This window comes from Leuresthes tenuis, unplaced genomic scaffold (assembly GCF_036924035.1).
Source record: "Leuresthes tenuis unplaced genomic scaffold, fLeuTen1.0.hap1 SCAF_7, whole genome shotgun sequence".
Taxonomy (NCBI): Eukaryota; Metazoa; Chordata; class Actinopteri; order Atheriniformes; family Atherinopsidae; genus Leuresthes; species Leuresthes tenuis.
Window position 1 is genome coordinate 26,316,070 of NW_027325361.1, and position 17,409 is coordinate 26,333,478.

Below are 17,409 nucleotides of genomic sequence, written 5' to 3' on the forward strand. Positions count from 1 at the left end.
CGGACGACACGAGGACGCACAGAGGACGGACGGTGACGGACGACACGAGGACGAGCAGAGGCCAAAGACGACGGACGGTGCAAGGACGCACAGACGCCAAAAAGGACGACCCGTGGAATTGGCCCTGTGGATTCAACAAACACCAACTAGACGTGTTCCACCAAACTCCACCATGCATCACCTGATTCTGATGCTGTCATGTTTGGCACAGCTGATGGAGGCTTACACCTACAAACCTGCCAGGACTGTCACTTTGACAGAAGGTCAAAGTGCAACATTCACCTGCCTCGTTTACCCTGAAATTTGGCGATCAGGACGGGTTCAGGCATATTATGCCAAGTATACCTATGCAGAGACCCCTGCGGCCCACACGATTGGCACTTGATCGTTGCCACCACTGACAAAACCATTGCTCCAAACCGCTTCACAATAACAAAACCTCCAAATTCCAACGGAGCCCAGATCACCATCTCTGATGTCAAACCCACTGATGCAGGCACGTATTGGTGTGGAATTGAATATCCAAGCTCGGATATGTACAGACAACTCACAGTCATAGTCAATGGGCCACCAGACCCACATGACGCCCTACTTAACATGCTGTCAGATGTGAACATGGTCATGTTGACCTCTGGAATTGAAGACAACCACTCCGACGAATATGAGAACATTACCAACATTATCAAACACATGAAAGATGCCATTCAACTCCCTCCTGTAATAAATGACTCATGGTTCCCTTGGCTGAAATCTTTGGGCCAAGGATGGCCAGCATGGTTTTTAACAATAATCCCATATGTAATGATTTTCCTTTTGCTCTGCACCTTAATTCCATGTGTATTGAAAAGGCTGTCTAACGTGCTCATGAAAGAGATGCCTTATTCCTCCACACATGTTCAGGTGAACGCCAATAATGCTGATCAAAATTCAACCTCTCCTCATATTCCTGACTCCGATATTTTACCCCAGCTAAGACTCTAACTTTGATAACAGTCTGTAAAATTTTATTTCATTTTGTTTTTTTTGGGTTGTTTTTTTTGTTTGCTTTGTTTTGTTAGTCTTTTCTCTGCTCTAATCAACTACCACAATGATACATTTTCAAATAGCGTACCGGATACTTAAGTATTCTCTTGCATTTAGTTTTCATCCATTTTATTTTTCTTAAGTTTGTTTTCTGTTAGTGATTAATTAATAATCAAAAGGGAGAATTGTGATGGTAAAATTTCTGTCTCAGGACTGACAGACTCTCCAATCCACATTAACCATTTGTATCACCCAGACTATTTACCTCTTAATTAACACTCAGACAAGATAATTGTTTTAACCTCCTGTTTCTTAATTACCATCAAGACTGCATCCTGCCCCCCCCCCCCCCCCCGGAGATGTGATTACACATCTAAAGAACAAAGCCCCCCATCTTCAGGTATAAATACTCTGTATTTCTTTTGTCTGTATCTTTTCATACCATTGCCGCTGAATGGTGTGGACTGATCTTTTTCCTTGCAACGAAGAATAAAAAACTTAGCCGGCCGGCAGAAAAAGTAAGTTTCTCTATTTCATTGCTCATCAGAGGTATTAGGAAGGAAGCGATTAAAAACTTCCATAACAGCTGTAACTCCTAATGACAACTGTCAGTATCAGGTGGCATCACTTGCTGCTGCTGTGCATACTGCAGACATATCTTTGTGCATGAGTGATACACCCAAGAGGACATACAGGTTTTGCTCCAGGGTCGCACTCAGTTAACGATTGATTAGTCCTGTGGATTGGTCTAGAATGAATGTACACTTACATGTTCCCAGATAAAGTAATTTATTTAGTTTCGTAAATTATTGTACTAAATGTCAAAAGAGTAAAAGTACCCTTACTTACAGTGAATTTATTTCATTATTTATTTATTGGGGCTGTGTGAAATACTTATGAGTAGTCAATAGTCATTTTCCCATATGCACTGGTGTCTTGAAATGTAGAGATTTTCTGGAATGGTGGCATTTACAAATTTCTGCATCATTCACTTCAGACTCCTGGTGGAGACTGTCCACCTGGCTCCCTAGTAAAATCTCCGGAAAATTCAGAGCTGGTGAAACAACATGTTAACGTCACAGCAAATATTCGCGTGTCGGTTTCCTGGTAAGAATTGCTCTTTCAGTCTCCTCTTTGCAGGCCTGTATTATTGTGGATACATACGAAAGCATGTAATATTGATACCAACACAACAAGGAGCCTAATATCCATTCCTGTTAAAAAACATCCAGACCACATTGCCTGTACATTCTCCCGAAAATCTGTGGTGTTTGAGTGTGAAAAATCTAATGTCTTACCTGTAGTAGACAGCAATCTGAGTGCTCTCAATTTGGAAAGGAGGGGCTGCACAATGGTGTGGTGGTTAGCACCATCACAGCGAGAGGGTTCCAGGTTCAGCTGCCAGCTGGGGCCTTTCTGTGTGGAGTTTGCATGTTCTCCCTGTGTATGTGTGGGTTTTCTCCGGCTTCCTCCCATTGCCCATTGCATGTTAGGTTAATTGGTGTCTCTTAAAATTGTCCTTAGGAGTGAGTGTGAGCATGTGTGTGGTTGTTTGTCTCGTTTGCCTCTGTGCGGCCCTGTGATGGACTGGCGACCTGTCCAGGGTGTACCCTGCCTCTCGTCCGATGGCCGCTGGGATAGGCTCCAGCCCCCCAGCAATCCGACTGACGGATTAAGTGGGTATAGAAAATGGATGGATGGAGAGTATTCCTATTAATTAAGTAAAGTGAAGAGAAGCATTGGTAGTAAAGGTTTGACCGCAGAAGATGTGTGCTTTTCTGTTCTTTGAAGATCAAATATTTCTAATGTCAATCTTTTAACCTTCTGCTTAACCGTATAGTGCAGTACATTTTCAGATAAGTTACACAAAGTGAGTTATTATTATTGTAAACACATTTTTCTGTAATAAATAGTATCTCTAAGTGTGCCCTAAATATAATTTAACAAAAGGAAGGATTAAATAGAAGGGGAATAGTAAAATGAGCAAAAGGAAAAAGGACAAGTGAGAGAACCACATAAATATGTGATGTGACAGTAAGATAAAGGAAAACTTGAAATGTTGCCTTTAACAGAAAAGATGAATCAGAAACCCAGGAAAATGGAGGATTTAGAGACAAAGGTTTAATTTGTTAGCAGTTGTACAAGACACCAACAAACTGAAAAACTACAGGGTCGAGCAGGAAAGAGCTTTTAAAAAAGGTAGGTAAGACTGCAGGAAGGCAGTTCATGCAACATAGGGTGGCTACAGCCTTACAAAAATAAATGTAATCTGGTATGCAATGGATGTACTTACAACACACCTCAATAATTAATAGTGAACAAATATAACACCTGAATTAGCTTCATTTTTGTAAAAATGTCTGTAGGAGTCTGTAGGAGATATACTGTGACAAATGATAAGCAGGACAAACTTAATATTTTTAAACTAAGGACAATCGGGTAGGGTCAGGATCATGTCTGTAGGTAGATAGTTGGTCAGGTGATGAGGAAAGGGAGGAACACAAAGAGGACAACTGGTGGCCGGGAGAACAAGAACAGGGTCTGGAATGATGGCAGATGTTAGTAAAGCCAACAAACTATTTTAATCAATCAGGTATTCATATTTGCTAATTACTGTAATTGTATTGTTCAAATGATAAATAATAGCTCTAATAATAAAAGTGGTTCTAACACAGGCAACAATAAAGGCTATGGAAGAGGTCTGCAAACTGACGGTGACGAAAGCTGTGGCAAAAGTGGACCATGGCCAGATAGAGGAAAGGTAAGTGCAAATCATGACTTTTATAGGATGTTTCCCAATTGAACAATCAATGAAGATGTGTTTAATGTTTCTCAAGAGATAAACATAACATTTTTACTTTTTTACGGTTTTGTAGTGAGAAAGACGACCTTTTCATGTCCAATGAGATGGAGAGACAGGGTTTGACATGAAAGAAAATATGTTAAAATAATGAAAATGTCCCGTTTTTGTTCCTTTACTTTGAATAAAGGTTTCACAGGTCTTTTCATGAAACTTCAGGGTCTGTACATTAATCCAGTCCAGATTTGAGAGGTGTAGGTACTGTGTTTTTTTCCTGGACCTGGTCAAATGTGGTTTATATGCTGAAAATTCTGTGAAATGTGTCTTTTTTGCATTTTCACAAATATAATAATGGTTTCACAAACCAGAGACTGTGTTTTTATGTATCTGTAGAGTCCGAACATTAATCCAGTCTAAATTTGAGAGGTCTAGGCAAAGTGGTTTTTGATCTAGACCTGGTCCAAAGTGGTCTATATGCTGAAAAAACGCTGAAATGTGCCTTTATTGCATTTTTACAATTAGAATAAAGGTTTTACAAATCAGAGACTGTGTTTAAAAGAATATGTAGCCTCTGTATGATAATCTAGTCCAGATTTGAGAAGTCTGGGTACAGTTGTTTTTGATCTGTACCTAGTCTAATATGGTCTTTGTATAAAATAAAAACGGTGAAATCTCCCCTTTAGCATTTTCACAAACTGAATAAAAGTTACACAGATACAATAGTAGGTGTCAGTCAAAGCTGATGTCTTACCTAAAATGTCTAAAAAGTTTGCACATCAAGAAGTTACACTAAAAAACAGTCAGTCGGTGGACAAACATATACACCTATACAAACATATACACATATACAAACATTTGCCATATACACTAACTCACTGGGACAGATATCCGATCACATGGCTTCTCATACCAATGTTATGCTGATGATACCCAGCTCTATCTGTCATTCTCACCTGACGACCACACGGTCTCAGCACGAATCTCAGACTGTCTCTCTGACATATCAACATGGATGAAAGCCCATCACCTCCAACTTAACCTCCCAAAAACTGAACTGCTTGTCTTCCCAGCCAAACCAAGCATACAACACAGCATCTGCATCCAAACTGAATCCCTATCTCTTGCTCCATCAAAGGTTGCTAGAAACTTGGGTGTCATGATTGATGACCAACTAACCTTCGTTACCTCGGTTGCTCGTTCATGCCGCTTTGCATTACTAAACATAAGAAAGATCAGACCAGACCGCACCAACTCCTGGTGCAGGCCATGGTCATCTCCCGCCTTGACTACTGCAATGCTCTCCTAAATGGTCTCCCAGCCTGTACTATGAAACCTCTGCAGATGGTCCAGAACGCGGCGGCGCGTCTGGTCTTCGATCAGCCTAAAAGAGCACACGTCACCCCTCTGTTCATTGAACTTCACTGGCTACCCTTAGCCGCCCGCATCAAATTCTGTCACCTCTGACAGAGTCGGACTCGTGGGTTCCTTCTATGTAGTTTATTGATAGCTTTTTATATAGCTTGTTATATCGTCATTTGTAAGTTGCTTTGGATAAAAGCGTCTGCTAAATACATAAACATAAACATAAATAAACAGTCGCACTGCACGATAAGTTAATTTCCCCTTAACTTTCCCCTTAAGTGCTGAATTTGAGGTGGCGAATCGGAAGCCAACTTCAGCGTCGTCATTAGATGGCCTTTTACTGTGTGTTATTCCCCCTCTCTCTGCTTTCTGTCTCTAAAAGGCATTAAAAAAAAAAAAATCGATAACAGCATGGTTGGTTAAGTACCACCTTGAAAAAAAACAAATGATGTTTTGTTGCTTAAGCTTATGTATTCAGTCATTATTCAATGGTATACTAAGATCCATGTGAAAAAAATTGCTTCTCACTGTTTTCAGTTCAAATATTTATATACGATTCAAATCCGATTCATTTCGATTAATTAATTACAAAGCTTCTAATTAATTAGATAATTATTTTTAATCGAGTCCCGGCCCTATTAAAAATCAGTGTTTAAACATTGGTGTCGTTTCCATCATTGCTGTACCTGAACTGATAAATACCTGTGACCACTGTAGAGTTATTTATGAGGTACTCAATGGCAATTAAGCACTTTCCCAATGCACTGAAAAGCCAGATTTACAAGAGCGTTTGTGGGTTTTTGGACCACGAAATCCACAAATTTATTTGGTTGTTGTGGTTAGTTAAGGGTTAAGTTTATGTATTACAATTTCATCGCAAGGTTGAAGCACTAAAAACTACTAGTTAGCGCTCAGAACACCATATGGTCAGGGTTAAACTCCACCACTTAAAGGGGAACTCCGGTATTTTTAAACCTAGACCTTATTTCTGGCATGAATTACTTTCATCTACTCACCGAGAGCAGTTTGGTGAAAGTCAGCGTCCTTCGAAAGATATTTAGATTCCTCCAGATCCATATAACAGAGTGAATGGGGCATAGATGATGCAGCCTTTAAATAAGGCATTATCAGTCTTTATTTCACCAATACTTTAAAATGAATGAATGAACGCTTACTATTGCACTGTTAGTTCATAGCTGTAATGTTGTTGTTACTGGCGGCTATCAGGGGGCTTATAAGAGGGTTTTCTACACACTCATCTACTGGGATGATGTCATCGACGCCCGCTGCTGCAGCACAGCTCATTCACTCCGGTAAGGCTGTACATCTTAAAGTTGTCGTCCACATCGTCAAAATCTGATAAATATCCTGCCATGTCACACAAAACTATCAGTAGCACACTACGTGTGAAGTTAGCCAACTGTCACAGAGCACCGAGGAAATAAGCTGTGCTGCAGAAGCGCGCGGGACATTGAAATGCAACTTTGAACTTCCCTTCGTACTTGTTTCCCATAGTGACCCTTGCCCCACACTGGGCAAGGTGAGGTGAATTTTTGAGATTTCTTTTGAATTAATAGTACTTGTTTTATTACAGGTAATTGAGGCCAAAGGGCATGTTACCAATGCGTCAAGACTGCAAGCTGACAATAGGACGGCTTTCAGAAAAGAGGATCATATTCAAGTAAGCTGCAGCCACTTGAGTCTCCCTATAAGGCACTCTTATGTCTGCAGGCCTCTCCTGCCTCCCCCACAGTTGCTCATTATATGCACTGTAGTGCAAACTCAGCTCTGGGGTACTCCAAAGTTCACAGGGAGGAGGAGAAGGAGGTGGGGAAGAGCAGAGTCATTCTTTTTACTGAGGTCAGAGGACTGTTTTTTTTTCGTTGCTCCCCCTTTTTCTGTCTCCTTCTCTTTGCCACTTGTTCATCATGATAAGAGATCTGGTGGCATCATTTACTATCACCTTCTCTAAATCACAGGCAAGTTCTGATTAGATCAACCTTTTTGCCAACAAAGCAAAAGGTTTCTCTAATTTTATAGCTATTCTGACCTTGATGCACTCACAAACAGGTTTTGCATGCTTTAACTGCATGATGCAATATTTCTTTATCCTAACTGTTCATTGCAACAGAGTGAGCAAAGTTCTAAGTTTTCTTCACGGAATAATGCACTTTCCTAAGTTAAAAAGACCTCCCACCCGAGAGAGAGATACAACCTAAGTTCAAATTGGCCTGTTGATCCGAGAGAGATTTATGAGTGAAAGGCTGCACCCTGGGTTTCACTTTCATTTTTGTCTCTGTTCATTTGGTTTAGTTACTGCTGCTCAAGCATGTTACACAGTAGTCTCCTAATTGTGTACAATATACCTGGAAAGTGTACAAAACTTATAAAACAGCTTCATCCTGAGGTTGCTAATGTTTAGTAACTTTTTAAATGTGGTCTATCACATTAATTAAATTTTATAATCTACTGAAGTTTTACCGTTAATTGATGATTTTTCATTGAAAGGACATTTTTATTAAGAAGAGTAAACACAACATTTCTTGCATTGGTACTGAGGGTAACCCCTGTGTGAGCTAGCTGTTAAGGGGAGTGTGTATGAGTGAGTAACAGTTGATGCTAGATTAAATTCTCTGAAGGGACGCTGCAGAGCAACACTTAACGGCAACCAGTTGAGCTGAAAACATCGAGCATGCAGCTGCAAAAAACTGAAGTACCTTGAATGGCAACTGATTTAAAAAAATAGTTGGAACACATTTTCCCCTATGTTAACATGCCCACATTTACAGGAGGAATATGTTTACAGCCTGTCACAAAAAGACTTTTGGTATCTATTGCTGACTACAGCTGTGCACAGTGTCCTGAGCCCTCATTTATCAAGCTTATGAATTAAATGTTCTGAGCTCTGTCTTGTGAATGTGTAAAACATGGGCTGCATGGCAGTGGTTTTGGTGTGGTGGTTGGCACCATCACCTCACACCAAGAGGGTTCCTGGTTCAAATCCCAGCTGGGGATTTTTTTTCTGTGTGGAGTTTGCATGTTCTCCCCATGTATGCATGGGTTCTTTGCAGGTATTCCGGCTTCCTCCCACTGCCCAAAAACATGCATGTTAGGTTAATTGATGACTCTAAATTGACCCTAGGAGTTTTTTGTCTCGTTTGTCTCTATGTGGCCCTTTGATGGACTGTTGACCTGTCCAGGGTGTACCCTGCCTCTCACTCAGTGACAGTTGGGATAGGCTCCAGCACTCCCTCCCTGGGTTGCATTAAGCAGGTATAGAAAAATGGATGGTTGTATAAAACATGCCCATTCTCGGTCATATGCACCTTAGTAAATAATCAGATGTTGGATTCCGTAAAAATGCCCTCAGTCAACCATATATGAATAAAAACGTGATTTAAAAACTACATGCAAGTTGTTGATGTTCCTTGCTTGAATATTGGCCAAGAGAGTGAAGAAAAAAAGCTACTGAAAGAGAGATCAAGTTGCTTGTTGAGGAGATTGAAAACAACCAAAAGCTGCTGTTTAGTTCACACAGCTCAGTCAGGTCAAATTTATTGATGTAGTGCATTTCATATACAAGGCCTCAAATGGGCTTTACGCAAATAAAAAAAACTAAAAAATTTGGAACACACTTATGAAAGTGCAAGCGGAGAAAAAAAGAAAAAGCACTGCAGTGACAAGTGCACTTAATGCCACATGATCAGAGGATAGATCTGTATCAGAAAAAAAGAAAAGAAAAGGATATGACTCGCTATCAAACTACATCTCAAAAAATATAACTTCAATGGAGAAACAGTTCTTTCCAGTTTGATTTTGGTCTGTTGTCTATTTGTCCAGAGGAACTTACGGTAATGTATTTTTGGCTCAGATAACTGACAGCATCCAACATCTGTGTAAGAATCTGGCTCAATGATCTGGAAAGTGCTTGCAGCCAAAAAAACCATGCTGGACAAAACATGGATATTCACCAGAATAGCTTTCATACAACAGCCTAAATCTCAACAGGATCTCTTTTGTGAAGTGTTTTTTGCTCAGAAGCTTCTGTGTGCTTACACAAAACAGATTAGTGCGTTCTCTGAAAACATAGGGCACAGCTCAGATCAGCCATTATGTTTTCAAATACAAGTGTCTAAGTGATGACAAAATTTAGGCAACATATCTGTTTCTAATTAAACACAACAGCTGAGTAATTATTAATTTGAGGAAATAAAGAAATGCAGGTGCTGAAATTGGATGCTGCTCCAGCAGTGATTTATATCTGCAGTTCTAGATTATGTGCGTAAGCATTGTCAGAGCTATGCAAATTCTTTCATACATTCCTAAATATACATTTCTATATTCTACATTTTGCATGGAAATGTTGTCGTACACATTATACACATTAATAGAGTGACAAATAAGAGCACATGGGTCAAATGGGATCCAACAATCAAAAACTAAATGCTAAATTCAAGGCCTCAAAACAGCAGCTCACAAATCCAAAGATGACATCACAGTGGCCACATCCATTCTGTAGATACAGTCTATTAGCAGAACATACATACAGCTAGTACATAAAGAATAACCATAGGTGTATTATAACTAAAGTAATTAAATAACTTAAAATTAGTTATGGAGTTTCTAATAGGCGAGGTTCATGGATAAAAACAGTGGACTATGTTTTCTGCCTCTAAAGAAGAAATAAAGACCCACTTGAAACAGAGCCTACAGTATCTCTCTGTCCCTCCTCATCACTGCAGAGTAAAAGTACGTTAGGTTTGAGAGCCTAGAGCAAGACGTTTTCACTAGTATGGTGTGTCCATTGTTTTTGTTGCATAAATACAGTCGCTAAAAAATAAGTGATGTTCAGCACCTAAATTAAGTTTATTGTTTTGCAATATAAATGTTTAGGGTAGTGCTTAGTTTTGGCAAGTGGCATAAATAATAAAGTCTTTAAGCTCTCTTTTGGGGGATTTTTCATTTATACAGCAAAATACTTCCAAAATGTCTTTACTGTTTCATTTAATTTCAAATAAGATCTTCCTGATTTTCAAATGAACATCTAAATAAGTCTGATGCATTTTGAAAACAGGTTCTGAATACTGACAAGAAAATATAACCTTTTTGGTCACAGTGAGTGGAAGTATGAAAAAAGGGATTTTCATGTTGAAATCAATAAAACACAAAGCGCTTACCGTTTTTATATTAATGTATGTTTTCACTGGATCAGGTTTTATTGTCACAGGTCATAATGCTGTTCTCCCTCAACCCCTGTAATCACTTATCAATGCACCATGTCAAGAGTGAAGTAGTATATCTTTATTATTGCTCGACAGGCTGGATTAAGTGGTGGAGTTTAACCCTGACCATGTGTCGTTCTGAACGCTAACTAGTAGTTTTTAGTGCGTCAACCTTGCGAGGAAATTGTAATACATAAACTTAATCTTTAATAAATCCTTAATAATCCAAATAAATTTGTGGATTCTGCAAAGAACTTTCGTGGTCCAAAAACCCACAAACACTCTTGTAAATCTGGCTTTTCAGTGCATAATTGCCATTGAGTACCTCGTATATAACTATATAGTGGTCACGGGTATTTATCAGTTCAGATACAGCAATGATGGAAATGACACCAACGTTTAAACGCCAACTGATTTTTAATAGGGCCAGGACTCCGTCCATCCATTTTCCATACCCGCTTAATCTGTTGGTCAGGTTGCAGGAGCCTATCCCAGTGGTCATTTGGCAAGAGGCGGGGTACACCCTGGACAGGTTGCCAGTCCAGGGACCTGTCACACATTTTGTGTAGCCTAACAAACAGCTGATTTCAAGATGATTACATGATACTATCACATGCCTGATCAGTAGGGATACATAACTGACTTTATACCTGTTATTTCATAAGGGACAAGGGCCCAGCAATCAGCAACAAGGAGACACCAGAGGGACATTGATGTCCTTTTCCAGGAGATTCGGGACATGAATCAAAGATGGGAAGGGCATATGGAAAGGAGTGAGGTGCGGGAGGACCGATTTATTGCAACCATCCTCTAGAGCAATGCATCAATGGTTGCTACACTCATGGAGGGTATGCGGAACTTCCATGGGAACACATACTCCTGTCCCCCAAACCGTTCACAGGCCACACCATCACCCTCCTATCCCCCAGAGCATTCACAGGGGCCACCCGCACCCACCTATCCACTGTACGATCCATATCCTGGTTATGGGTTCTCAGGACCATCCACTTCTCACTACACCCAGCTGTAGGCTCATTTTGAACCTTGGACTCAAACTGTACACACCCATCACTTTAAACCTCAATATTGACAGTTGATTTTGTCTTTCCAAACTCTATTCTTGCACTGCTATAGATTTTATATTGTCCATATTTAATGCTGGATTCTCTACCAGCCTTGCACTACTTGCCTGTTTGCACTACTGCCATAAAGCACATTCATACTGCACAAGTATTCACACCTCCATAATCATTGCAATCAAGAGCACAGTTGTGCATCACGTTTGTGCAATAACCATGCTCACCAAGAATAAAATGTAGAGGGACGCAGCCTCATCTTGCTCTTTGTTCGCCATCTTTTCCCAAATGCCTAAGTTTTTTGTTGTTGTTGGTAGTCAACTGGAAGTGGCTCTATTAGCGATGGTTGAAATGGATACAGCGCCACCTATCATATCGGGGTATGACATGCTTTGTGCCAGTGATTTGATTCATTCATCGTCATATATCCAAGGATAATTACCCTCGCTCAGATAAGGAGCATAACCCAACTATAGCTACAATCGAGTTAATCTCATCATATAGACCCACTGAGTATGTAACGCTGAGAAAACCTTTTCTCTGACGAGATAGAAGGGAGCCGTATTACCACTCAGGAAGTGAGATAATCTGGCAGCTCCTGCAGATCCTTAAAAAGGGTGTTCTGATGAGGGTAGATGAAGATCAGGTGTGACGGCAGGAGTGATCCAGCTTTCGCCCCAGACTCCCAGGAAACCTGCCCCACCCTCACCTAAGACTCAGAAACCAAACAGCAACAACAGCCAAGCATGATCATGACATGAATGACTTCAGTTAAGGAGGTTCACAACATAGTCTTATCCCCTGGGAAAGTCGTAGTCCTCAGAGCATTGAGGTTAAAATGACTATTTCTGGAAATAGGTAATAATTTAACTGAATTGTTTTAGTGGGTGTACCCAGGTAAAAAATGACTGTTTAAACCGGTCGCATTTATTGTACAAATGGTGTAAATTTTTCTCACCCCTCTCTAACTATCTCTGCAGAAATGAACACCAAAGACAATCAGGAGCTTTTGTGTGATTAATTCATCATTTTGATACTTCTTTTTGCACAGTGTATTTTTTGTTGAGGAAAGAAGTAGAGCTAAAAAAAACATGCAGGTGGTAACTCTGCTTGCATGTGTCATGACCCGGTGAGGTCTTTTGTTTTGTACCTTGTCTTCTCTCGTCATTTCCTGTTTTATTTTGAAAGATTAATCTTCCCTCTCGTTTCGGGTCACTTGCCCTTCCTCGTGTGTCACCTGTCTGATTGTCTTCCCTGATCCCTGATGAGAGTGTTTCCACCTGTTCCCCATTTTCCCTCATGTGTATTTATAGTCTACGTCTCCCTCTGTCTCGTTTCAGTGTGTTGTAACAATCCCAGTGAGAGTTCTTCATCCTAGCCTTACCTTGAATCCCCAGCCTTGTATTTGTTGAGGTCAACCTGTACCTCTTTCCGAGTCCGTTGATGCAGTGAAGGAGGAAGACAGAGGAGACGATATAAGAATCATCACAGTTTTATTTGCGCAGTTTGCAAAGTGCGGAGAGCAGTTCAGTACAATGCATGCGAACAGCACAAAGTACGGAAAAGCTCTGTCGTTGTCTAGGGGTGTGATGTTATATAGACTTGAGTTCAGTCTCCGCCTTATGAGATGTGTGTGCGTCAATATCTTATCTCTTCCTCTATGTGTGTGCGTATGTGTACTGGTATAAGGCGTTACTTTCAGAAGACCGTTGTGGGTGCGGTCCTAGTTTTACAACCTGTTGTTCTCAGAGATATTTCCTTATCAGGCTGCTGTGCAAGCACAGAAATGAGCAAGTCGGTTATACAGGATATCACCTTATACAGCTATCCTCACTCACAATACCCCCTTTTGATCTCTATTAAGAGATCACACAAATAGCTGAGTAACAATACATGACTAAAAATAAATTGAAAAACCTCACGCCCCCTTTTGATCACTACAAGGTGATCACACAATCTCTGACATTCTGATGATATCGTCTTCATCTATATCAGGATCGGGAGGGTTCAGCAGTGGCATTACCAAAGGGGAGGGAGCCTTCCCCTCTATAGTGGTAGTTATAAGTCTAATGGCAAGTGAACGAATACATGGGATACAGCAGCAACCACAAGTCACCAAAATAGCGACGAATATAGCAAGAGATACAAAAAGTGACATTATCAGAGTCTTCCATTTCCCAAACACCTTGGTCAGCCATTCATCCAGCGGATTGTCAATCCCCGAGTGTTCATGCATTGTTTTGGAGAGCGTACGCAATCCTTCTAGGGCCTTCGATACCGAACCATCTGGAGCCGTATTATTGGGGATAAATGTGCAACACATGTCCCCAAACATGGCACAAACACCACCTTTTTCCGCTAACAACATGTCTAAGGCCATCCTATTTTGCACCGCCATGAGCGAGGTGGGAGCTGTCTGTTCTGCCAAACCTGCAACAGCATCCCTGGTCAAATTGGTCAGTCGCAACACGTTATAATGTACATAATTAATCCGATCCACATTTTTATTCGGAGTCACCGGAAAGAAGGCCGCTATAATAGGAATATTCTCGAATCCTGCCGCAACTTGATCCGCCAATTTAAATTCGTTAGGAACTCCACGTGGTACTCCTATAGCATCCATGTATGTGGGGTTATCAACTGATAAATCAAAATTGTGTGTGCTGCGCCGTGTAAGAATATGGCGACGTCGTCGGCGAGTCAAAGCCGCACTGCTGTCCCGTTCCCCATGTAAATGTCTTAACCTATCTCCTAACAGGATAAGAGGAGTACGTAATCTGACCATCGCGCAAACCCCCCTGCTGTGAGGTGGGACCCTGACATGTAATTTAGGTTGACCACAATAGAAATACAATCCTGCTCTCGCCCACCCTCCTAATTCATTACCTGGCCTCATCCCCCGACACCATGAGGGATCTATAGCGCCTAACTGAACATCGGGTGATGGCTTGGTATGATTAACCGTGCAGCGCGGGGTTGTAATGTTAAAGCACACATACGAACCATTACCCTTCTCTGGCGTAAATGGGCCAACTATAGTCTTGTTGCTAATCGGTGGGAAAAGACTGCCCAGAGTCTGGCAGCTTGTATCTCTGCCCCAAGTGAGATTCATCATACATTGATACCCTGATGTGTCATTAGTAATTAGAGGAGCTGGGACGGTAACCAGTTTAGGGCGCGCAGACGCACAGGCCACGCAATCTCCTTTACTATTTTCCTGAGCAGTTTGAGCTACCCAAGATAGCCATAAATTTTCCTCTGAGACGCCAGTGGCCATACGCACTACATCTGCGGGTTTCAGTTGAGCAAAGTCAATTACCTTAAACTTAGAATTGCTGTCTTGGATTACCGATTCGGCCAGTTTCTTATCCTGTCCAACTGGTGGGTTTACAGTTGTGTCTGGCGAAGGGGTGCTAGTTAAATTGACTGGTGGTGTGATGAAATTGACTTTTACAAAAGCCTGAGGGTCATTACCTGAGGTCTCCACCCCGAGAATGAAATACACTGTTTTGTCATGATTTTGCCCTTCCGGGTGAAATCCGCCTGTCATTTTATCAATTGATAACATGAGAGGGTTCAGACCTTGCTTATCATTAACCCATCCTTCTCTGGCTAAGGCGACTTTCGCAGCTTTGGTTGCATTCCCATACGTATAAGTGGGCGTCCATGGCCCTGTATAACCCACCGCCTGACCCCACGAGTGGCACAGACGCTTCCACCACGTGGAGCCACCTGGCGTTCGGCGCCTTGCGCAATCTTCACTTACAAAGGAGTCAGCACAGAGATAAACATCATATCCTCTCCAACCCGCTGCATTGCCTCCGCATTTAATAACGTCGCACAAATCGAATTGAAACGCTGTGGTGGAGCCTACTGTATAATTCAACTCCAAGCCGCCATATTGATTCAAACAAAAATCTTGTTTTTGAGTTTGTCGTTTGGGTCGTTTGTGTGCAGGACTGGGTTCACATAACAAGAAGATCAGGGGGACAATCACGCACGTGATGGCTGCACAACATGTGAGAATTTTCCAACTCCCAAACAATAACATTCTAATATGTTTCACTGTGTCTCAAGTATGATAAAAATAGCAAGCAAAACTTTCTTGGTAAGTCAGACCTTATCTATCAGGGTGCTCTAGGCGGGGTTACCCCTAGAGGAGCTTAAAACCTTATAGTTTGTCAACATTACCCAACTCCTTAGCAAATAGCACACATTATTAAAAAGATAACATAAGGGTGATACTGCAATGTTTATAATTTGGTATGACCTGTAAGAGCAAGTTTAAGCAAAGCCCAAGCAAACACGATTATGATTATAACAAATCCAAAAATAAAAGAATTCAATTGCGATGACGTCATCTGGTCCCGTTCTTCTGAGAAGCACAACTCCGGGTGCTCTTTAAGGAAAGTCAGTCGCTGGTAATATGAAGAAGGTGAGGGCTGACGTTTCCAGATGAGGGTTGAGTTGGAGCCCGGGTCTAACACCCTTCCTGCTCGTAAATGATGTCGTTGCAAGGAGGCAGAAGTGTACTACTTCTGCCTGCAAAATGCCACCAGGGGATTATTCTGCCCCTTGTTGGTTGGTGGTCTTTTCCTCTGTACCAGCCGGTACAGTGTGCAAATCTTTCAGCGCCTGGTGAGTCGCTGCTAGGGAGCGTTGAGGTTCCTCGGCTGCCGCACACTGGCTCCAATGGAACCACGTATCACCTTTCCCTTTGACTCGGACTGCGTGGGAGGTCCTTTCGGTCACCTGATAGGGCCCCGTCCACCTTGGCTCCGACCACTTTCTTTTGATGACCCTCAGCAATACCCACTCAGCCTCTGGAGCCGGCGCTGGTTGGCCCTCTCCTCTGCTACTCGCCACCTGCTTTGAAAATTCTGCAACGAGACTTTGGAGTTCATGGAAATACATTTTGTGGGTTAGGTGTTGTTCAATATGTCCTGTTCCTGGCAACTTAAATTGAGGTCCAGGAAAAGCTCTCCCTGTCTGGAGCTCATGTGGTGTACACCTTGTGGACTGATTAACAGAGCTCCTGATGGACATTAAGGCTAAGGGCAACGCATCTAGCCAATTCATTTTGGTCTGTGCACAGATTTTAGCTTTACTTCCTGCCCTTCCCCTAGCCTCAGTGCTGCTATTACTGCCAATACTTCTGCTCTTTGTGCTGACTGCTGTCCTTCCAGTCTCTCTGCTTGTCGTGTGATCAGTTCCCCTTGCACGTCTTCTACAACTGCATATGCTGCTTTCAGTCCTTCTCGTTCATCCCTGAAGCAACAGCCGTCTGTGTACAGTTCTCTGGCCCCTGGTATCGGTTCTGTTTGTAGGTCCAGTCGTACTTTCTCCTCTTTCTGCACTCTGTCCGTACACTCATGTGGCTCACCTGTTCCTAGCTGATCTGCCATGTTTATGCCTTCATGAGTGAAAGTCAGGTTTGGTGCCTCGAGAATTTTGCTCAGTCGTCTTTGTCTCAGAGCAGTCAGCGTAAAAGTCTGTGAGTTCACATAGGCCACAACGCTATGTGTGGTCAGAATGTGCAGTTGATGTCCCATGACAATGTGTGCAGTTTTTTGAATGAGCTTTGCTATCCCTGCTGCCTGTTGTGTACACATAGGATGGCGCTTTTCCATATTGTCTAGCATCACACTGATATACATTAGTACTACTCTCTCACCCCCTTTTCTCTGGAACAGGACGCCATTAGTGCAAAGTTCTGTTCCAGAGACATCCAAGTAGAATGGTAAGCTATAATCGGATATAGCTAGGTCTGCTGCTGTGGAGAGGGCCTGTTTTAGTGCAATAAAGGCTTCCTCCGCCTCCTGAGTCCAATTCAGGGTCGCTGACAGGTTGCGCATGCCTTGTTCTTTCACTAGGGCCCGCAGAGGTCTAGTTAAGCCGGTGTAATTGGCTATGTAAGTCCTACTAT

General features: G+C 41.9%; 1 protein-coding gene across 1 annotated transcript in view; it reads left to right on the forward strand.

Annotated features, from left to right (window-relative positions):
• gng12b (guanine nucleotide binding protein (G protein), gamma 12b) overlaps positions 1–17,409 on the forward strand; it is a 55,307-nt gene that overhangs the window by 16,165 nt on the left and 21,733 nt on the right. The window contains exon 2 of the mRNA XM_072390182.1: positions 6,780–6,866. Within this exon, the coding sequence (XP_072246283.1) occupies positions 6,799–6,866 (68 nt within the window). The 5' untranslated portion in view covers positions 6,780–6,798. The remainder of the gene's footprint in view (positions 1–6,779; positions 6,867–17,409) is intronic.